Source organism: Diplotaxodon limnothrissa, linkage group LG14, assembly GCF_057381915.1.
Source record: "Diplotaxodon limnothrissa isolate DT_005_m linkage group LG14, D_limnothrissa_male_GT1.1, whole genome shotgun sequence".
Classification (NCBI taxonomy): Eukaryota; Metazoa; Chordata; class Actinopteri; order Cichliformes; family Cichlidae; genus Diplotaxodon; species Diplotaxodon limnothrissa.
Genome location: NC_140609.1, coordinates 30,084,450 through 30,107,065, shown reverse-complemented (window position 1 = coordinate 30,107,065; position 22,616 = coordinate 30,084,450). Strand labels below are relative to the sequence as shown.

General features: G+C 40.2%; 3 protein-coding genes across 4 annotated transcripts in view; all 3 read left to right on the top strand.

Moving 5' to 3' along the window:
- Positions 1-2,045: 2,045 nt before the first annotated feature.
- On the top strand, positions 2,046-16,629 carry wdr81 (WD repeat domain 81). Its single transcript, XM_085370063.1, has 13 exons — positions 2,046-2,300; positions 2,866-3,390; positions 3,840-7,345; positions 7,428-7,535; positions 7,743-7,942; positions 8,112-8,293; positions 8,616-8,781; positions 9,212-9,377; positions 9,506-10,315; positions 10,398-10,543; positions 10,683-10,865; positions 15,127-15,582; positions 15,663-16,629. Exons 2-12 carry the CDS (start codon positions 3,029-3,031, stop codon positions 15,451-15,453), a joined length of 6,156 nt encoding a protein of 2,051 aa, XP_085226189.1. The 5' UTR covers positions 2,046-2,300; positions 2,866-3,028; the 3' UTR covers positions 15,454-15,582; positions 15,663-16,629.
- Positions 16,630-17,427: 798 nt separating this feature from the next.
- serpinf2b (serpin peptidase inhibitor, clade F (alpha-2 antiplasmin, pigment epithelium derived factor), member 2b) lies at positions 17,428-21,067 on the top strand. Of its 2 annotated transcripts, XM_085370511.1 has the most exons (10): positions 17,429-17,720; positions 18,044-18,141; positions 18,348-18,416; positions 18,516-18,575; positions 18,702-19,002; positions 19,186-19,329; positions 19,443-19,631; positions 19,788-19,930; positions 20,032-20,236; positions 20,389-21,067. In XM_085370511.1, exons 3-10 carry the CDS (start codon positions 18,363-18,365, stop codon positions 20,739-20,741), a joined length of 1,449 nt encoding a protein of 482 aa, XP_085226637.1. In that variant the 5' UTR covers positions 17,429-17,720; positions 18,044-18,141; positions 18,348-18,362; the 3' UTR covers positions 20,742-21,067. The 2 variants fall into 2 exon arrangements, with proteins under 2 accessions (XP_085226638.1, XP_085226637.1); XM_085370512.1 differs by lacking the exon at positions 18,044-18,141 and having other exon boundaries at positions 17,428-17,720.
- An 896-nt stretch (positions 21,068-21,963) lies between these two features.
- Positions 21,964-22,616, top strand: part of rpa1 (replication protein A1) — a 31,540-nt gene continuing 30,887 nt past the window's right edge. The window contains exons 1-2 of the mRNA XM_085370339.1: positions 21,964-22,061; positions 22,394-22,441. Coding sequence (XP_085226465.1) covers positions 22,032-22,061; positions 22,394-22,441 — 78 coding nt within the window. The 5' untranslated portion in view covers positions 21,964-22,031. The remainder of the gene's footprint in view (positions 22,062-22,393; positions 22,442-22,616) is intronic.

The window sequence follows — 22,616 nt, the reverse complement described above, 5'->3', positions numbered from 1 at the left end:
AATACACTGAAATGTGATGCACAATACGCTTCATTATGCCTCCCTTTCAATGTACTGTAAGCTTGGGATATTTGTAGTGAGTGCCATAAACCCAAGCCAACACTGCTTTAAGACATCAAACACATTCTGCATGGAAGTTAAATAAAACTAAGAGCAGAAGTAAGAGAAGAACATAAAATGCTGAGCCAAGGAATGTCATGTTTTTTGGCTGCATCTTTTCTTTGAAAGTGCTAACAGTAATTATCCTGCATTGGTGGTATGCTAGGATGAGAAAAGCTTTTAATTTGTGTCCCTGTAATTGTGAGTCTTCAACCATGTGTAGTGACATTTCTTACCAATTTTAAAGGCATGCAAATATATACTATAATGTGGACGGTCAATTCCCTTAATTCTGCTGCTTTACGTCCATGCATTTACAATATATATATCTATATGTATGTGTGTGTATACACACTGTTTAATACATGTTTTGTCCACAGTGTTAACATGAGTGCTGTCTCAGATGTTGACAAAAGGATTCATACAGCAATATAACAACGTTGATCATTGCATAGTGAGAGCCATATTGTTCAAATGTGCTGTGTTTAGTGAATTGCGGCCATAAAATTTGCAGCTGTGACCATTGTAGTAGTCTGTATCTCAAATTTATGCAAGTTCTATTTATTTACAATATCAGAGAAATAATTTGAATAGAAACACTGAAATCGATATATACATGGAAACATAAAAAAAAAGATATGCACCCAACCCCCCATTTCATTTCATCTATGACATGCAGTGTACTTCAGTTTATTTCATAGTCTCTAATTGAGTCACTAATTTAGTTGGGATAGAAACAACTGACTCTAAGCAGATTTCATGTTTTTGGTGTTGTAATTACAAACAAAAAAGTGACCGTTATGATGACAGGACCACGTTACAAATAACAATGGCAGACAAAGGTCCTAATGCAGGTATTTGCTTGGGATGTTATAAGCATAGCAGACACTCAAGCAAATTGGAAGAATTTCACTTGTGCAGATTGCAAAGTCTGCACAATCCTTCACTTCCTTCACAAGTGAAGGATTTAAAAATCCTTCACTTCCAAGGAATAAAAATACACACATCATGCCACCTTGTGGAGAGAATCCGTACAACACAGAAATCAGGTAAATACAGCATTTCTCTTTGTGAACTTGGAACACTGGGAAATTGGGAAGTAGCCTATCATGTGATGCGTCCTTAAATAGGATTTAGTTGGGATAGAAAACTAACACTAATTTAGTTGGGATAGAAACAACTGACTCTAAGCAGATTTCATGTTTTTGGTGTTGTAACTACAAACAAAAAAGTGACCATTATTGAATGCCAGCCATCAGTTATAATGACAGGAGCACATTGCAAATAACAGTGGCAGGCAAATATCCGAAAGCAGGTATTTGCTTGGAATATTATAAACTCAAGCAGATCGGAAGAATTTCACTTGTGCAGATTGCAAAGTCTGCACAAGTGAAGGATTTGTCTATAAAAATACACACATCATGCCACCTTGTGGAGAGAACCCGTACAACACAGAAATCAGGTAAATACAGTATTTCTCTCTGTGAACTTGGAAATTGGGAAGTACCTATCATGTGATGCGACTTTAAATATGATCAGGTGATTTCCTGGGTCCTTAAAGGTCAGAAAAAAATGAATAAAAACCTGGAAATTGTGGCTAGATTTCATCCATATTATTTAGACATTAATGGTAGTGCTAGTGTTTCTGTAATACGAGGGATTTATTGTTAGTAAACAGTATTATTAACCAATGCATAAAGAACCACGATGTGCCAAGAGGACTGGCTAAATTTCGGACATTCTTTACCTTTAATATATTATCCTTAATGTATTACATCAAAAGTAGGCTGTCAATACATCTTCTCTAAAAAGGTAACTACAAACATTACTTCTGCGGTTTATGGCAGAATAAAGTGCTGAAGAGCAAATATAGGTGTAGTGCAGAGGAAGCGCTGCCGTCACAGCTGCAGGGAGCAAGCATCAGTAGCAATCACATGAGAGGGGCCTGGTGTTATGTCACGTGAGGTATCGCTTCTAAAACATGGCTCCAAATAGCTCAGAGCAAAACACAATCGGCTGACTGACTGTCGTCTGGCTGCTGACACTCATCTCTAAATGCCAGAAAATGAAGCAAACACATGTCATCATGCAGGATGTTCAAGTGTTATGAAGTTAATGTCGGACAAACTCATCATGCATGGAACCGGGGTGCGTTGTTAGCTCAACGCTAACTAGCTGTCAACTGCTACAAGTGGTGAGAGGTGAGCTATACGTTGGTGGCAATTGGTCTGCAATTGCATTATCGTTATTGTTTAACGAGGTAGTTGCTTTCGTTTAGCTTTGTGCTAGAATTTTCAGCAACTAACTGCATGGTTGCGTTTTTCTTCCATCAGTTATGCCTCGTAAGGTTAGTCCCTTTGTTAAGCTAACTGTTAGCTAGCGATAACTTTCGACGTTACTTCCCTAATGATCATTTCTTTACCTTACCGACGGTTTTTATTAACTTTGTTCGTTGAGTTACTTACTATGTTAAAAAGGTTGCCATAATGTAGACACAGTTACGTGAATTTGTTAAGTTTTCATCCCCGAAAGAGTCGTTTTAAATTGGGAAATGTTGTTTCTTTGGTGTCATATCTGCCTGCAAGCTGTGAGCATTTATGAAAAGCAGTGACTTCAAAACCTGCCCACAGGGCAGATTAGATTTGTTGTCGGGTAGAACTTGAGTTATGTGAGCTGAGCTCAAACTTTATGTGAGAAGTAGAAAGCATCAAAGCAGTATTGTTTTTAAAGTGGTTGCTCATCTAACTGTCTGTTTATACTTTACAGTTCTTTTTTTAAAGGGACAGGTGGATGAGGAGATAACGTTTGCTGTTGGTGATTTTATATCTTCCACCATGGATATCTGAAAACTGAAAACTTCTAGTGGCTGACAGCGAGTGGAAAGTAGCTGAAAACTGTCTAAGTGAGAACAACCAGTTGCAGATTGACCATGGATTGGCTGATGCATGCAGTTGAAAAAGACTTGGGGATTGAAAGACGGCAGCAAGGCCCAGGGCGCCGTCCTCAGGAGCTTGTAGCCCTTGTTCCTGTGCGCTGGGTGATGGGCCTAAGAGAGGGGCGAGTCATGCGCTGTGCCCGTTTTGACAGCATCAGTGAGGCAGAAATTTGCACATACCTTCAGTCTTCTCAGGCGAAACTGCCCCCTGGGTGGACTAGAGTGTGCATTCAGGGTTTGAGGAAAAGTAAGCTGAGCTACAGACTGGCCAAAGAGCCATGCCACCAACAAATGGAATTTCTGTCACAGGATTCTTACGTCAAAACAATGCAGAGTGTATCACAGCATAATATCAGGTACTCAACATAATTTTAAATTCTAATGCAAAATATGTCTTTGCCTACCACCTTATTGTAGTTCTAGATCCCGATTAAGCTAAGATTATTTGTCTAAGAAAACATTTTCTGCAATATTGGGTAGAGCTGATCAAGTTAATTAATTGTTGAGGACTGAAAGACTATGTGAGAGAGTATTTGTGAGGGCTTTTATTCAATAAATAGTTTACTAAAAATTGTTAGATTAGTCAGTAATGAAAATATGTTTAGGTCCACAGCTAATATGTTAGTGTGTAATGCTTTCATATTAAATGAGCTGTGTTAGGTATAATTACTTGCTTTAGTTAGGACATGGTTACTCATTACTTAGAGGCATTTCTTAATCATGCAGTCCTAACAACATTAGGCATTATGATCTAAGAGCAAGTTTAATGCCTAACAGTCTTCATTGCCCTTCTTTTTTCTTCCAGGAATCTATGGCGTGAAGCTCATAACAAACTTGTGCGGCCATATTCAGGAGCCAGTGAACAGATGCATGTTGCAGCTGTAGATGCAGTACGCCATGCATTACAGAAGCTCTTTAATTCCACATTTATCTCAACTGAAAAAGTATCTCCATTGCTTTCTCCTGCCAGAGACAAGGAGAAAGAAGTCTGCTTGCCATCTAGCTCTTCTTGTTTTTCCAAATCCCAGTCAGACAGTCTGTGTCCTAACATTCTGCCTGCAGAATGTCTTTTGGAGACAGCAGAAATGCTCTATGTGATTCTCCCTTACACTCAGTATTCACTTCGTGATATTGTCTCCTTCAGCCCAGCCAAGCTTGCTAACAGCAATGCCAAAGTGTTGTTCATTCTCTACCAGGTTCTAATAGCTATGCAGGCATGTCATGCAGCAGGCCTATCTTGTGGAGAGCTGTCTCTTCAGGACATAACAGTAGATGATCAGTTGTGCAGCCGCCTAAAGCTCAACCTAGCTCATTATGAGGAACTGGGAACAGAAGGGGATGCAGAAAGTAATGTTAGTCGCAGAAAAGAGCCAAAAAGTGTCCTGCCAAGGGAAATTCTGTGTGTGAGCCAAGAGAACAAAAGACTTTGCAAAAACTGCTTTGATGAATTAAGGACTTTGGTTCTGGACTGGGTCCATGGACGGGTCAGTAACTTCCGCTACTTGATGGAACTAAACAGATTAGCGGGGCGGCGAGAAGGAGACCCAAATTATCACCCAGTTCTGCCTTGGGTGGTGGATTTCACTGTGCCAGAGGGAAAATTTCGGGATCTCAGGAGGTCAAAGTTCAGGCTCAATAAAGGGGATAAGCAACTGGATTTTACATACGAGATGACCAAAGAGGCTTTGGCAGCTGCAGGAGGCAGTGGGGTTGGTGGAGGAGGTGTCGGTGGAGACCTCAGTGGAGGTGGTGCTGGTGCAGGACAGTCTGACCACCTCCATGTACCTCATCACATATCCGATGTTCTGTCAGACATTACATACTATGTCTACAAAGCCAGGCAGACTCCCAAGTCAGTTTTGTGCAGCCATGTTCGATCCCAGTGGGAGCCCAATGAATACCCAGCAAGTATGGAACGCATGCAGAGCTGGACCCCTGATGAGTGCATTCCAGAGTTCTACACAGACCCTTCCATTTTCCACTCAATTCACCCTGACATGCCAGACCTGGATGTGCCTTCGTGGTGCAAGTCTTCTGAAGAGTTCGTTGAGGTCCATCGGCGGCTTCTGGAGAGCAGAGAGGTGTCCCAGCATTTGCATCACTGGATTGATCTCACATTTGGCTATAAGCTGTCAGGTAAAGAAGCTATCAAGGCCAAGAATGTGTGCCTGCATCTCGTGGACAACCACACTCATCTAACTACCTATGGTGTAGTTCAGCTGTTTGACCAGCCACACCCACCTCGCTTATCTCCTTCTCAGTATGCCCCAGCAGAACCTCCTCCTCTTGGCCTTGCTGCTCTTACTGTGCCTTCTCTACCCATCACTCCAAATGAGACTCTGGCCGACACTTTGGATGGAATGGTGCCAGAATCTACAGGATGTGAGTCCAGTGGCTGGACCACAGTGGACAAAGATGAAGAGCTTGAACAAGGTACAGAAGCTCTGGACTCTTTAGCATCCACTGGCTCATCCACTTCTGCATCTTGCTCTGTGCCAATGCCAGGTATTAGTGCATCAGGTGGAAAGACAGGAGGAGAGCACACAGCACTTACTGTATCTCAGTCTCCAGGTTCATTCCCTGGTGACCTCTCAAGTGGTGTTGGTCCTGGTTTCCGAAGTGCCATGCTGCAACGAGGTGGGACGATGAACAAAAAGCATGGGGAAGGAAGTGTGACTGCCTCCAGTACAGAGGAAATGAAGATCATTCTCCCTGAAGGCTTTAACCCATTTCAGCCTTTAGAAGAGCTGGAGAAGTTGAACAATTTTCTGGTAAAAAGTCTGCACGCTGATGTATGGCATTCTTCAGGTTCTAGTGTACGATCTGACCTAATGAGCGAATCCCTCCCCTCTCTTATGCATCTCTACCAAAGAGATATGCAGGCTCTTGGTGTTCTCATCGCTGAGATATTTTACGCCACTAAACTAAGGGGACTGAAACCAGATACTGCACTCAAACAGCGTTTCCAAGCTGTTATAAAGCTATGCTCTGCCAGCCTCCGTGATGTACCACTGTGTTTGCACCATGCTCTTGAGACACTTTTGCTAATAGAGAAACATTCTGGAGAGGCAAACAAAGATATATCAGATTACCCAAGTCCTCTCCTCTTCAAATATGACCCCATCTTCAATGGTCTGCCTCCTCCAAGCCCCTCTCAGTTACTGAACTCTGTCATCACTCCCTTTCCTTTCCCTTCTTATTTTGCAGCACTTCATCATTTTATTTTTTCCTACCATGCTAAGATGGAAAATATTAGTAGCCTTCAAGGAAGAGATGTTGTCTTTCACTTGTGGCAGCAGCTTGAAGCACTGCTGCGGAGTAACATCACAGCAGAGGGTCTTGAGATCCTCTTGCCCTTTATTCTAGCCCTCATGCTTGAGGAGTCCACTGCTGTCTATGCATCTTGGTACCTTTTTGAGCCCATCTCTACAGTACTGGGTCCCAGAAATGCAAACAAATACTTACTGAAACCGCTGATTAATGTTTATGAAAGCCCTCACTGCCTCCGAGGCCGTTTCTATCTTTACACTGACTGTTTCGTTCTGCAGCTGATTGTGAGACTGGGCCTGCAGGCCTTTCTATCCAGCCTACTTCCCCATGTGCTCCAGGTCATCACTGGCTTTGAAAGCTGCAACTCAGGCTCTGGAACAGAACCTTTTAAAGGGTTGAGAAATGGCATGTGTAATATGGGAGAGGAGGAAGAAGAGGAGTTTCAGTGTGGTGAGGTTCGGCCAACGTCTGGGTCTGTTGGCGGTAATATGGGGGCTAGCGGCAGCATCAGTCTTAGTGACCAAGTGTTTCTTTCAGAGCCAGAAGACTTTCAGAATGGGTTTTATGTCAACAGCGGAGCAGGGGTGCTTACTGGGAAACAGCAGAGTCAGAACTCTGCAGCCAGGGAACAAGACCAAGAGTCTCTCAGTGTGGGGAAACTAAGTGACAAAAGTAGCGCAAGTGAACTCTCTCTGGGTGAGGACTCAATGCGGGATCGAACCAGCCTGAAATCAGCTGACAGCAGCCAGGACCTGAAACACACTAGTGAAGGAGAGGAGGGAGGAGAGCTGGAGGAAGATGAGGGGCCAGATGCTGGTGAGGATAAAGAGGGGACAAATGACCCAGAAGTCTTCAACCTTGAGCTTACTCTTTCTGGTTGCACAGAAGCTTCAGGTGCCACAGTTGCCATTTTAGAGGGTGAGTTTGTGAATGGGATGACACTGGAAGAGACAGAGAAAGAGATTGTGGAAGGACAAGACGAAGAGGATGACCATGATCCGTCAGAAGAATCTGAGGGAAAAGAGCACAAAATTCTTCTTGGTGAGTTAGTGACGGTGGTTCATTCAAATGTTTTTACATAAAGTGGCAGTATCTAACATTTTGATCATGTTTCTAAAAACAGATACAGTCTGCAAAACAGTTAGATGGCTGTCAGCGAAACTTGGACCAACAGTGACATCTCGATATGTAGCCAGAAATTTGCTGCGATTGCTCACAAATTGTTACATTGGTATGTAAATGTATGACAGGTAAAGCTTAATTGTCTAATTGGTAATTAATAAAATGATGCTCTGGAGTTTTGCATTTCTTAACTCTTGTTATATCTTATGGTGTTTTGTTTTAATTTTCCCTTTTCTTTCCTCTTTTTTTTTTTTTTTTTTTTTTTTTTTTTCCTCCCTCCCTTCCTTCCTTCTTTCCTTTCTTTTTTTGCCTTTAGGACCTCAAAATCACCAGTTTGTGACCCCGACATCTGACGGGAGCAGCCTAGAGAGTGTGGGAATGGGCAGTGTATATGAGAAGAAACCGGTTGTGGGTGACCACACTGCAGGGCCTGTGCTGGACTGCCTCATCTATATAGCTCAGCTTTATGGAGAGCCTGTACTGACTTACCAGTACCTGCCTTATATTGGATATCTAGTAAGAAGGGAACAATAGACTTTTTTTTTTTTTCTGACAATTACACATGAAGCCATCTATTAGCATTTTGAGGCTAGTTTTCTTTGTCATGGGAAAGCAAATGTATTTTAAGATGTAAAAATATAAATGAAAATATGCTATTCATTTAATAAATGTTCATGTTTTCCAGGTCTCTCCACCCTCTTCTCAGCGTCTTAACACACGCAAGGAAGCAAGTCTGCTTGGAGCTGTTGCACTTACACAGAAGATCATTGTATTTCTCTCTGATACCACTTTAATGGACATGCTTATGAAGATCAATCAGGATATTCTTCTGCCATTGTTGGACCTGCTTACTACACCTCGTATGGGGTAATTTACAAACTAAATTATATACAAGTACATTATATATAATGTACTTATATATAAAGTTGTATATATGAACTGTGTATAATAGACACTGAAGGGGTTCCAGAATTCAGTAAAACCTTTTTAAACAGCAAACTGTTGGATGATTTAGCTTTTTTTTTTTTCTTTAACTTGTTGAGTTGTTGTTATGTTTTGAAGTGAAAAAGCTTTAAATTTTGTTTCAGAAAGATGATGATTATTTAAAAAAAAAAAAAAAAAAAAAACTCTGTTACATTAGATCTGTTTATCCTTTGTTTTGTTCTTCCCATTCTGCTGTACTCTGTAGGTTTCCCAGTGGAGTTCAGACACGCACTGCTGTCTGTCTCAAGACACTCAGCCTGATGGCTCTCATCTGTCTACGCATTGGGAGGGAAATGGTGCAGCAGCATATGGCTGACACTTTGCGTCGATTCTTTGCTGTTTTCTCGCTACTGCATTCTCTGCAGCCCCAGGTATGCATACACACACGCGTGCTTTTTCAAAATCTCCAACCTTAGCCGTCACAGCTAAATGCTGACCACCAAAAACTAAATCATAACTCTGACACAGAGGGTCAGGGTCTCAGTTTGGTCCTCACAAAGATGGATAACCCAACAACTAATACATAATGACTCGCGAGTGTTATGTTGCATGTTTGTTTGTTTTTCTAAAAGGCTTTCAACTAGAAATTTGTCACAAATAGCTTCATGAGAAATATTTGACACGAAGTGACAAAACAGTAAAACAAACAAAAAAATAGAAACCTATAACTTTTTTTTTTTTTTTTAATAAATGTAAAGGTGTATTTTAGTTACACTTATTTCTTGGAGTTGCAAAAAAGGAATACAATTTAAAAGGACAGTTATGTCAAATATGTCAGTATAGTCTGTCTTTATCCTGTAGCTCAACAACGCCCCTCGCAGGGTTGTGGGAGAAGTCACAGTGGTAGATGTCTGTACCACTGAAGAGTCAAATGTGACATATGAGCTGGGGGTCTTGGAAGAGCTGCAGACTGTATTTAACCCTCAAATGGCTCATGCCTCTTACATCCCCTTCTACTGCCTCATCGGTAGGAGATGTCTTATGTTTTGTAATGTAATACTTTATCTAATGGAAATTCTGTGCTAAAAGTAATATTTGTTTTGTTTTTTTAATAATAAAGAGATATAAAACAGCATTCTTTTGTCATTGCTCTAGGTGATACAGCAATCCGGAAACTAGTTCCTAATCATGAGCTGGTCTGGGAGTTGGCCCAGTCTTACCATCAGAGTGTAAGTCAGAGTCAAGAAACAACCACCATAGCATCCAGGGTGGATCCACTTCCACCCTCTGGTTTTGGCAGACGTGTGGATTGTAGCACGTTTTCATCCCTCTCAACTAGTTCCACCCTGCAAGGAGACTTGCTTCCTGAGTCAGGCACATTTGGGAGCCACCTCGTAGGAAACCGAATTCAAGTATCCAGAGACACTGACTATGGTGGCTGCTCAAACGTTGGCTTGACTCACCCTTGGGGACGCTCTGGTCATACCACACCTATCATTACAACAGCCTCCACCTTCACAACACCATCCACTGGTGCAGCTTCTTTCTCCTCCTCCTGGGTGACAAGCCCCACGCCAGAGGACAGCGTCTTGAAACAGGAGCTCCCCCGAAGTAGCCGCTCCCTGCAGGGCAACTGGCTGGCCTACTGGCAGTATGAAATTGGTCTTAATCAACAAGATCCACATTTTCACTTCCATCAGATCAGATTACAGAGCTTTCTGGGTCACTCGGGCACCACAAAGTGTTTGGCACCTCTTGCAGGAGAGGATTACTTTCTTTCTGGTAGTAAAGACAAGACTGTGAAGCTTTGGCCGCTGTATAACCACGGTGATGGTACGCAGGATGTGGAGCCCAGGCTGACGTACAACGACCATCGAAAGTCAGTGTTCTATGTTGGACAGCTGGAGGCTTCACAGGAGGTAGTCAGCTGTGATGGTACCGTGCACCTGTGGGACCAGTATACAGGTAGGGAGATGAACTGCAGTGCATTACTACACACAAGTTCAACTGTTTCATTTAGCTTAAATATAAGTTTTTATCTCCTTAGGCAAACAGATCCGCTTGCATGAAACCGTGGATGGGAAGAATCCCATTACAGCTGTCACCACCATGCCTGCTCCACACAGCAGTGTTGTGTACGGCAGCGCAGATTCTGTTCTCCGCTTCATTGATCCTCGCAAGCCTGGCTTGCAGGTAACAATTTCAATCTATCTGTTAAGGCCTAGTTTATACATCACCCACCAATTATTTTTCATTACTGTGTTTTGAAAGCAATAGCTCTTTTGTGCTTCTCTACTATAATAATTATAGCAATCTTTCCCCATGTACTCAGCATGAATTTCGTCTGGCATGCAACAATGTGAGTGCTGGGCTCATCCGTTATCTGGCTGTAAACCCTTCAGGACGCACAGTGGCGGCAGGTTTTTCATCTGGCTTCATTGTTCTGCTAGATGCACGCACAGGGCTTGTACTGAAAGGCTGGCCAGCTCATGAAGGAGACATACTCCAAATGAAGGTATATTTACAGTTTGTATGTGGTGTATGCAGTTTCAGTCACCTTTCAGTCAAATGGGTAAGGTGGTATGTCTGGGTGACAGCTTGAGTTGTCAGGGGAGTATGTAGTCAGATTTTGACTGTTGTTCTATACGTGCGCTGGCCAATTTGTCAAGTACACCTATTTATGTCTTCAGACTACTACTTAGTACTACTGAAGTTCAAACTTGGCATCAGAATGGAAAAGAATTGTGATTTAAGTGATTTTGAACTTAGGATAGTTTTTGGTACCAGATGGGCTGGTTTGATTATTTCAGAACCTGCTGATCTCCTGGGATGTTTCCCACACAACCATCTCTAGTGTTTACAGAGAATAGTCTGAAAAAGAGAAATTATCAGTTAACTTGGTTAAACTGCCTTGTTGAGGAGAATGATTAGACTGCTTTCAGCTGACAGAAGGGCAACAATAACTCAAACACTTGTTACAGCCAAGGAATGTAGAAGAGCATCTCTGAATGCACAAAGTATCAAACCTTTAAGCAGATGGCTACTTACCACACCAATAAACTTCAAATAGGAAACTAAGGCTACTTTTTAAATGGGTTCACCAAAGTTGGACAATAGAAAACTGAAAGAATGTTGCCTGTTGCCTAATGTCTCCTCTTTGCTGCAACATTGGGATGGTAGGGTGAGAATTTGGCATAAACAACATGAAAGCAGGCTGAATGTGGTGGTATAATGGGGTAAAGGAAAATTTTCTTTTCTTCTAATGGCTGTTTCCAGCAGGATGATGCACTGTGTCAAAGTGCAAACTAGTTTCTTGAACATGACAATGAGTTCATTGTAGTCAAATGGCCTCCACATTCACCAGATCTCAATCCAATCGAGCACGTCTGGAATGTGGTGGAGCAGGAGTTTGACATCGTGGATGTGCAGTCAACAAATCTGCAGTAACTGTGTGATGCTGTTATTTTAATATAGATCAAATGTAGATAAAAAGAAGGTAAAGGTTTATTCAGCTTAGAATAATACTTTCTCAATGTATATGATACTTTGATTCATGAACCTCAATCTTTGGCTACGTTCACACTGTAGGCGAAAGCGCATCAAATCTGACTTTTTTGACCCTATGCGACCCATATCCGATAGGGGTGCAACGATATTCGTATCAATATTGAACCGTTCGATACAGTACTTTCGGTTCGGTACCCATATGTATCGAACAATACAAAACTTTTAATTTATTTTATCAACTTTCCTTCTGACGATGCTGTCTGTGTTGAGCGCTCAGTGGATCTGCGCTCGACAGTGCAGCCTAGGCGGAGTAGTCGAACGCAGATTCACTGAGCGCAGGGCAAGCTAGCGAGACAGAAGTTAAGCTCTCCTTGCAACATGGCAAATTGAACCTCCCCCACCCTCATTCAGATCTGACGTTTGGAACTATTTTGGTTTTCATGTGACGTATGACCCTGAAGGTAAGCGCGTCATGGACAAAAGTAAAACAGTATGTCGGATGTGCCACGCAATGCTCAATTACATTGGTGGGAACTAGTGCGTTAGCGCAGTTAGCTCATTAAGGTTTTGGCCGTCCAGCGTTCCGCGGTAGCTCGTTAACGGAGATTTGCTGTGTTGTGGCGTCAACGTCATTTCAGATTAACGCTGACAGCACTAGTGGGAACACAACAAATATGACTGCACATTTACGCTGACATCATCCTAGTGCAAAGACAAGTGGAAGCAGAGTCATTTAGACAGCCGTTAGCACATGATTCTCCTTATGGGGACCTGATATGTTTAATATGCTGCTGAGAATATAGCCCAGAAGAAGCGTATAGTATAGCTTTTATTTTGGAAAGAGCCATTTCTCTGTAATAAACTCTTTTCCAAAGATGAGTGATTCCTCAATCAGATATATTTATTTTTATTACTTTGTTGTTTCAGCAACATTAAATTTAAAAACTGTACTTTTGAGTTAAAATATATATTTATAATTTTAATAAATGACAAATTAAAAAGGCATGAACATTCTTTTTTTTTTTTTTTTTGTATCGAAAAAATATCGAACCGTGACACCAAAGTATCGAACCGAACCGTGAATTTTGTGTATCATTGCACCCCTAATATCCGATCATGGTGTGACAGTGTGAACAGCACAAATCCGATATTTTCAATTCAGACCTGGATCATTTTCGTATGTGGATCTGAATCAGATACATATCTGATGTTTTAGAAAGCGACTGCTGTTTGAATGGTCATGTCGCATTAAATCCATCTTTCACGTCACTGACACAAGACGGACGCCAATTATCAGCGCCGGAGAAGACAAACGATAAAGCATGGCGGCCGAAACTAGAGACAGAGGGAGTCAGTGGACAGAAACTGAGGTTTTGGACTTGATTAGCATATGGGGTGACAATTCCATTCAAGCTAAACTTGAAGGGTCGTATCGTGACCAGGCTGTGTTCGAGTGCATTGCCAAAGAAATGGTTGAACGAGGGCACAGGCGAACGTGGCTACAGTGTCAGAGGAAAGTGAAGAGCCTCAGAGCCAAGTTTAAAGAAGCTGAAGATGTAAACAAACAAAGCAGACGTGGTCAAGTCACCTGCCCGTTTTATGATTAGTTTGGGCGACAAACCCAGCTGTCACCTGGCTGTGATGTCTTTTGCGCATGCGGGCCGCCTTGAGGGGCGTGAACCGTTCACACTAGAGCGTGTTTGCTGTCACATTTTATTTGTAATGTGAACAACCAGACAAAAAAAATCTGATTTGATCAAAAAATCGGACTTGAGCATTAAGACCTGCAGTGTGAACGTAGCCTTTGTTACACCAAGTACCAGTCAAGTTGTTTACAGAAGACTTGGGCTGGATGCATGGGAATCATGAGGTTGTTAGATATATTGGTCTCTGCTTTGGTCAAGCTTTTTATTTTGTCACCAGGAGCAGTTAGTATGGGGTCAGATGATTGGATTATATAAAATCCAAGACCCCTGCAGTTATTTATTGGTATAATGTAACCATTTCATTGTACACTTCAACCAGCTGAATCTGGGCTGTACAAAATCACTATCGGGCTTTCTGGTAAACAGTGGAAACTTCTGGATGACCACACAGCCCACGCAGTGCACAGCTAATCGCTCGTCAGTTGCATAGACTCCATCGCTCTGAGTGACCCACATTACATCAGACACAAAATGGAAAATTTTGTTCTGTTACCTACTTGAACTGTTTTTGATGTACTTGGTATAATAGCAGCATCATCGCATTTTCCTCCTCTGATTACTGAAAAATGCATTTTATTATGTATGTGCATCTAACCTCTAGTTTGATAAGTGTAGTAATAAAGTAGTGATAATTTACCAGCGTTTATTTAAGATTTACAGATATTGCCTGACACCAGGATTGTCCAAAAAAGGGGTCAGACTTTTTTGCTGTTGGATTCCTAAACTAATTTACTCAAGCCAGGAAGTGTAGCTGTGTTGTTCAGTGGTCAGGTAAATAAATATTAAAACAGTCAGTCAAGTGTCTTTTATTTTTTGGTATTCCCCATAGGTAGTGATTCAGAGATACTAAGGGGCACAGAGATGGTGAAAGTTGTACCTAGCAAATATGTTGTTAACATAGTGCAAACTTTATTTAACCCCAAATTAGGTCAGAGATAAGGGCCCCAGTTTTAAACTCACAAGTTTGGGCAAATATGGACACAGGTTAGGTATTAGAAAGACCACGGAGATTTCTCATTGGCGCACACACATCACTCGGACCTCCCCCCCTTTTTTTCTTTTTTTTTTTCTTACCTGCAGCAGCCTATTCCAAATGTACTTTAAATATTAATTTTCCTTGCTTCTAACTGAAGGTTAGGAATCTATGGATACAGAACATGTTATTCAGTGGTTATTTATTTTGTTTTTTTGTTTTTCAATGGTAGTTACTGATAGTAAATGATTATTTAGAAACTTAATATAAACAAGGCTAAAGGCTGATTTTTTATTTTTTTTTATTTATTTTTTTTTGTCTGTCTGAATATGTGCGAAATGTTTCTGTTTTAAAGATATTTTCAAATAAAACCCCTTTGCCATTTAATTTTATTTACTAAGAGTCTGTGTTTCTGTGTTTATTCAGCTCATCTTTTGTTGTATTCCTTAAATTTTAGAGTATTTGCAAGGTCTATAATGATTTTGCTGTATTTGACATTTTAGTCTTTTTTCCTAATTTTTGTTTTGTTTTAATTTACTGGGACACGACATCCACAATCACTGATTCTTGTTTCTTGTTTTATTTTTCAGGCTGCAGAAGCAAATATTGTTATCAGCTCCTCCACTGACTACACACTGACTGTGTGGAAAGATCTGGAACACAAGCCTCTTCGCCTGTACAAGTCACCATCCGACCCCATCCACGCCTTTGACCTTTACGGTTCAGAGATTGTAACGGGAACAGTGGCTAATAAGATCGGAGTGTACTCTATGGCTGATATCTCCCTGAGCCCCGTTAGTAGCACAAAACTGAGCACGGAGAACTTCCGCGGTACTCTGACCAGCCTTGCGGTCCTGCCCACCAAGAGGCTTCTGCTGCTGGGCTCTGAGAACGGTGCCATTAGGTTATTGGCTTAAATCAATAGTTACAAGCTATACTAAACACTCTCTGCATTGACCTTCAAAGTGTCTTATTCATGCCAGATGCCAAGTGTCTGAGCTCCTCTGTCCCTTCTGTGCTTTTGGTCAATTATACTGATAGGGCAGGTTGTCATATCGTTAGCTTCATAGCATAATTGCCTAAGTCATTGACTTAGTCAAATGACTTAGGCAATTATGCTATGAAGCTAACGATATCCTTTAAACTGTTTGTTGAATGAGGCAGCACAAGTAGAGGCATTGTATAAGCTTCATGTCTACTGCATATTGCCATTGAGGCTATTGACATGCATCATGTACATTGATATTGAATTCCTTTATTATTTTGTTCTTTTAAACCTATAAATGTATATACGAGGAGATTCTCATATAGACAAGGTCACTTATTCTTTTGACTAGGTTCCTTATTCTGTTCAAAGGAATGAATTGGAAGACAAGCTCAGGAAGGTCTTATGTAGTGTTTACACTTTTCCAAATAGATGCATAACAAAACCAAAAATACATTGACCTCACCTTTTATTTCCCTCATGATAGAACAAATATGTATCCAAATGCACTGATTAAACTATGCAGTATTTGTAGATCACATCCTTTGTTTGTGTTAGTGTTGCTCCATTTTTCATTAGATATTTCAGTGTTTGTGTATACATCACGAACAATAAAAGTACACTCGCTGTTGTGATGACAGTCTTGGTGTATCTTCTCAGAGAGGAGACACTTAAGTTGTCACATTAAAAAGTTAGTGACTGATGCACAGCCTTTATTCTACTGCACAAGTATGGCCTGAATTGTAACATTTAGAGTCTCACTCAGATTTTAAAGATTGAATGTTTTTTTTTATCCACTAATAAATTACTTGAAGTTGCTTTGGGATTTTCTAAACAATGTTTAGGTATTCTTGATTTAACACTTCACAAAAACCTGTAGCAACAATACACTGGAAGCGGAACCCGGCAGATGCTGCTTTAAGTGGGTTTGCCAACTATTGCAGAGACTTCTGTAATCAGCTTCTTCTAATTTTTGACTTTAAAAGCTAGCATCAGAACAGTCAATGCCAAGATAAACTGCTTTTGTATTTTAACCATTATGTTTAACTGCTTAAACTGCTGAGATGGCAACAGAAGCTACAGATCAATAAATGTGTTGTATAATGTAGTCATGGTGTGATGCAAATTAACATACAGTTGAAATTTTGCTCCTTAAAATTAGCCCAATCTCAAGTTTACAAAGTTTAGTAGCATTTAACTATGAAAGCTCTGCTCTTTGCCTACTTTTCTAATTATTTGCCTAAAGTTCAAAATTGTTAAGTGTACTACATGTTTTGAATTTTTTGTTTTTGTTTTAATTTTGTTTTTTAGAAAATCCAGAGTGAAAGCGCAACCATTAAAAAGACCAACTTTGTTTTAAAGTTTGTAGTTGCACATTGATAATTGGTTACAATCGATATTCTGTCTCCGAACATTTTACAAGAAGTCAGTGAAAAACGTATTTATTAACTGGATTAATAAAAATTACTCCAATGTTTTTCTGTGTGTGTACCAGTTGTTCTGTGATTCACATACATTGACTGCTAGCATGTCCTTCGATCTTGGCTGAATCACTAAAGCTCAGATTGTACAAAGTCCTCTTTGTGTTTGCAGACTGCAGTCATGTGATCTGAAAGATATCGTTTTTGCTTAGTGGTAAAATGTGACCAAGTCCAACAAATGAGTTTCTTTTTTTATATATATATTTCTTTGAGAATCTAAAGGGTATTATTGGTCACAACACAAAACAGTGATTTGTTAACCGAAGCCTCTGGTTTTGCTGCCTGAGATCTTAAGTTAATTATGGATTAAATCCAGGGCTTCTGGGAAATGTGGGGGTGTGTTCTCTGACATCAAATGTATTACTTTGAAATAAGCCACTTGTATTTGTTTACTGACACAAAGATGGATTAATCAGACCTTTGCAATAAGTTGCCGTGTTTCCTTTGGATTTAAATGCGTCATGAAATTATCACCTCCCCACTGACGTGCTAAATAGCTGCTCGTGTTTAGCTTCAACATTTAACCCTGCAAGAGTTTCCAGAGCTACATTTACAAACAAATAGTGGCTTAAATGAGGCCCCAATCAATCTAAGTTGATATTTAACTGTTTGCTGAGCAAATGCCAATCTCTTACTCCCAGGAATCCTGACATGCGCCGCACTTAGTTGCTCTTTTTTTGGACAAGCCAGCAAGTTTTTTTTCTAATTTAAATATAAGGTAAGACATACTCACATATTTAAACACTCCTGCACATTTGAATACTTTAAAGACTTAAATGGTTACACAAAATATCACTGTTTTAACATTTTTCATGTATAAGGTCTGCAAGGGAGGTAATGTTGCAATCCGAGTTAATGCCTTTTTGACATTTGACTTAGATTTCCATACCATGTTTAAATTCCACAGTACAAATGGTTTTCAAAATATTTGTAAAGCAAATAATTATTTAGAGATTAATCTGCTCTATTATAATGTGCTTTGGCAACTTGAATAATACTTGAAAGTACACAATTTATGGTTGAAATCCACATGTGTTTTAGGCACATTTCTGGGGATTTCCTTTGAAAGTGAGCGCAACTAAGTAGAGTGAAAGTGCTCAATTCTTTCAGACAATCCATCAAAGTAATTCTAAATAAAGGTGAGGAATGTTGTGTCTTAATGTCTTTCTTTTTTCAATAGCTTGTAACTATTAGCTGGAAGAATGAATATGGTGCTTTCAGAGGCATACTCATTTTTATCGCATAGCATGCTAAATTGCAGTGAGCATGAAAGGTAATTGTGTCGATCCATAAAATCTAAGCAGGATATAGAATTTTGCCGTTAACCTAATTTTCTCTTTCACAGTTGCATTGTGAGGAAATGGACCTCTGCCTGACACTCCTGTTGATCTATCTCTGTAGCCAAGGAGCCACTGTAAACCTCTTAAAGATCTCAAAAAATCACTGTTAAGATTATACTGGATGATTACGTCCTGTGCCGATTGTTAATCTATATTATCTTTGTGCTCAACAGAATGCTGAGGTGGAAGAAAATCAACCAGTCTCGCTGGTGCCTCTTACAAAACCAGAGGAGGTTAGAGTCAAAACGCTTTTGCTGTTTTTTTTTCTTTCTTTTTGTTTTTCCGTGGTCATGGTTCTGGACTCCTAAATTAACAACTTGGAAAATAATAAGCTTTGGAATTCTGATGTGTGTCTATAGGAAACAGGACACAGCAGTACAGCACAGCCAGAATCTGCTGGTACTACAGAAGCCTCTATAATTACAACATCCTATCAACCACCTACAACAAGTAGTGGGCCCACTGGAGCCTCGTCGACAGAAGAAGATGATGGGGGTTGTCTGTCTCTTGGCAGAAGCCCACATTCCAAGGAAATTGTTGCTGCTGCCATTCAGAAAATGGGTGTGCAGCTGCTGCAGAACCTGGAGATGACGCCAGAGCAGCCAAATATTATCATATCTCCTTTAAGCATATCTCTAGGCCTTTCCCAGCTGGCTTTAGGTATGCATGTCTTGTTAATGTGCTTTTACTGCATCATATTTTATCTAAGCAAGTTGTTATTTTTATATGGTGTTACCACATCTGATGAATTGTGTCAGCAACTTACCCTAGTTTATTGTTGTCTAGAGAACACCATATTTCTCATCCAGTAATTGTACCCCTCTTTTTTTTCTCTTTTTACAGGTGCTGTAAATGAGACGAGGGAACTGCTGATGCATCATCTTCATGAAAACACTCTCCCCTGCTACCACCAGTCTCTGCATAGTATCTTGATGCAGCTAAAAAACAGTGATCTACACATTGCCACACGTATCTTTCTGCGTGAAGGTTATGACTGAGAAGATTGTGTCTTTAAATTTTAAAACAATTTTTCTCGTTACACCTTAAAGATGATCTGAGAGTATTTAGGAGAAATAAAGTCGGGATGTTTATGTTTTTAGGGTTTAAGCCAAAGGAAGTATTTGTCAATGAGTCTCATCGCTTTTATCGCTCGGAACCAGCAATCTTGGAGAATCTGGAGCAAATAAACACATGGGTAGAGAACGCAACTCAAGGAAAGATAGATGACTTCCTTTCTGCTTTACCTCCCAATCTGCTTCTCGTGCTCATTAATGCCGTCCATTTCAAAGGTGAGTGAGATTTTTAAATGCCACTGTATTTGTAAAATTCTGCCCATTTTATAAGATACTGTTTCCTCTCTAATCCCGAATGAAATCGACTGTTCCGAAGTGTTTTACATTTTGCTGCTATCTCAAACCGAGATCCTCCCTCCTTTGCTCCCACAGGAGAGTGGAAAGCTCGATTTGACCCCCGCTTTACCTCCAGAGGTGTGTTCTATCTCGATGAACAGCACATGGTTGATGTAGAGGTAATGGAAGATGCCAAACATCCCTTGAGTTTCTTCATTGATCATGAACTGGAGGCTCAGGTAAAACAAAAATATTTTCAAACCTCAAATGTTTGAAGAGAAAATTAAATTCCTTGGATACCCTCCATTTTACTAAAGCGCCATTCTTTTTCTTTGTGCAGGTAGCAAGCTTCCCATTCCTGAAGTCTATGAGTTTGTTGGTGGTCGTGCCTATGTCTTTGCAGACAAATATCTCTTCACTTGCTGCAAAGATCGATGTCTCTAACCTTTATAATCGACTGCCCAAAGAGAGGGCAGTTCAAGTAAAAGTCCCCAAATTCAAACTAGAGTATGGACAAGAGTTAAAAGATGTCTTTATCAAATTGGGTAAGACCTGTTTTCTGTGAACTTAGTGTTACATTTATAATTCATGACTTATACATTACATTATTGCTTGATGAAACTACTGGACTTTGTGTGAGATAAAGGTAGCGACATTTAACCCATGAACTGACCTTATACTCTGTGCTCTTTGTTAGGCCTTGGTGAGATATTTTCTTCTCCCAACTTGGCTGAGATTTCAGATGGCCCTCTGCTGGTGTCCAGTGTAATGCATAAGTCCAGCATGGAGATAAATGAGGATGGTGCAGAGGCAGCTGCAGCTACTACTGTGGTTATTTCAAGGGCATCCAATCCAGTTTTCCATCTCAGCCAACCCTTCTTCTTTGCACTTATGCATGATGTAACTAAAATACCGATTTTTATGGGTGTAATCAACAACCCCAATCCCGGAGCTCCTGTCCTACAGAAAGGGGAATTTGGAAGCAAGGATAAAGTGGGATTTCCCATTGACAAGAATGATGGGGCCCAATTTGGAGGCCCACCTAAGTAAGGACTAAAACCCTTTACAGCTCTTCCAGAGAAACTCAGACCAGTACAGGAAAGACTATTAGTTAACTCAATCAAAATATTTGTGAAAACTGATTCTGTGAACAAAATGGGGAGCCCAAAACTTGAGTATTCCTTTAAAATAATATAGTTGCTATTAGATGAGATGTCCTTGTCAAAAATAATAATTAAACAAAAAAAGTATGGTCATTGTTGCTTATACTGAGCCTATTTCAATTTGATGGCACATACATTTTGATCTCAACACAAAGTAAATTGGTTAGTGTCAGTATGAATCAGTATGTGTATTGGATGGTTTGATGTAATGACTCAATAAACTGAACTGATTTGAATCACACGTCATGCTTATGAGTTTCATTGTGACACATCGTGAAAACAGGTCGAAGCTTCAGCAACACTAAGACTACAACTTTATTACTTGACCAGCGCGTTTCGGCCTGTGGATGACCCTGGCTACAGACCGAAACGCTGACTTTTTCCAGATCCTTGTTTTTCACCATGCAGCTTAGAAGTAGGTGAAGTTGTGGTGAAAACCTTCATTCTGTTTTCAAAATGACATATCTTTAAAAGAAAAGGGTTGTTGTAAGTTGTTGCATTTCTAAAACTGGGAAAATGTAATGACGCAAACAGTGGTAGGGAGTATTCTTACATATATTGTCTCAGCAATTGCTTGCTGTGGATAATTGTCTTTGCCTCTTCTTTTCAGGTAATGAAGTGGTATCTTCTACCTCACCATTTTCCTTTTTGTGATTGTTATGAAAAAGACTTAACGGACACGATCTTCCTAAATGCAAAGAAAAGAAGCAGATGTTCAGTTAACATTACAGTTCGTTTTTTTTTTTTTTTTTTTTTATTTGGCAAATAAAAATATTAACATATCAAATCTATGTTCCTTAAGGGATTTCTTTGTATCTTACAAAAAATGTTACGGTAAAGTCTGAAGAATCCCAAATGGGAAGGCACCATGAAACCCGCCTGACGTCACGTCATTGTTGGCGGTGACTTTAGCGAAGCTGATCTCTGATCAGTTTTCAGTATAACCAAGACACGCAGATGCACGATGTTTAGAAAGGCTAAACTGAACGCAGATCTGTAAACGGAAACGGAAGTCGTGGCTGCGCATACGCGCCTTGGCGCGTTGTTACAAGCTGTTGGCGCCACGGTCATAATTTTGTTGCTTACTGTCAGTGCTAGTAGTACTGAGGTTCTGTCTTGTTAAAACTTTCAGATATTTTTCTTTTGTTGTGGTAGCTAAAATCACCCTTTGTCAGCCATGACGAAACTCTCGGAGGGAACAATAGAGGTATGGTATATTTTTACAGCATAAATATTACGCCGTTTAATACTGCAAGCTGTAGAAGCTCAATGTAAATTGGCGCCGTCTACTTAATGGTGTCTTTGTTTAGGTGTTGTTCGCTATCGTACGTTTGTTTGCATATTTTTGCATCCGCTGTAATCAGAACTGCGAACGTTGTTCGACGGTAGCTTAATTTGACATTAGCGGTTATTTACGTTTTTGTCTTCTAAAAACTGTGATTGTAGCAAAATGTGTTAAAGTCAAGGAGGGAAAGGGTGGTTTTGTTTTCGACAATAGTTATATTAAATGTAGAATTTATTATCTGAACGTATTTATAGGCTCTTTCAAATGGCACCGGTGTCAGCGACGCAGTGCTTCAGTTGGTGGTGAGTAGCAACTTATTTAATTATTTATTTTTTTGAAAATGTATATTTAATATTACTCAACACAACCACATATATTTAAATGAGATGGGATGAATTCTGCAAAACAAAGCTGGATTAGTTCTAGGTCATTCCATGAAAAATCAATCCGTAGTCCCCGCCTAACTTTTTTTTTTTT

Excerpts from the sequence above, each read along its gene's own strand:
- wdr81 (XM_085370063.1), top strand. The coding sequence starts at position 3,029 with ATGGATTGGCTGATGCATGCAGTTGAAAAAGACTTGGGGATTGAAAGA. Across the intron at positions 10,544-10,682 it reads CTCGCAAGCCTGGCTTGCAG|CATGAATTTCGTCTGGCATG; the intron begins GTAACAATTTCA and ends CCATGTACTCAG. Across the intron at positions 10,866-15,126 it reads GAGACATACTCCAAATGAAG|GCTGCAGAAGCAAATATTGT; the intron begins GTATATTTACAG and ends TTTATTTTTCAG.
- serpinf2b (XM_085370512.1), top strand. The coding sequence starts at position 18,363 with ATGGACCTCTGCCTGACACTCCTGTTGATCTATCTCTGTAGCCAAGGA. Across the intron at positions 19,003-19,185 it reads CCTTTCCCAGCTGGCTTTAG|GTGCTGTAAATGAGACGAGG; the intron begins GTATGCATGTCT and ends CTCTTTTTACAG. Across the intron at positions 20,237-20,388 it reads AGATGTCTTTATCAAATTGG|GCCTTGGTGAGATATTTTCT; the intron begins GTAAGACCTGTT and ends GCTCTTTGTTAG.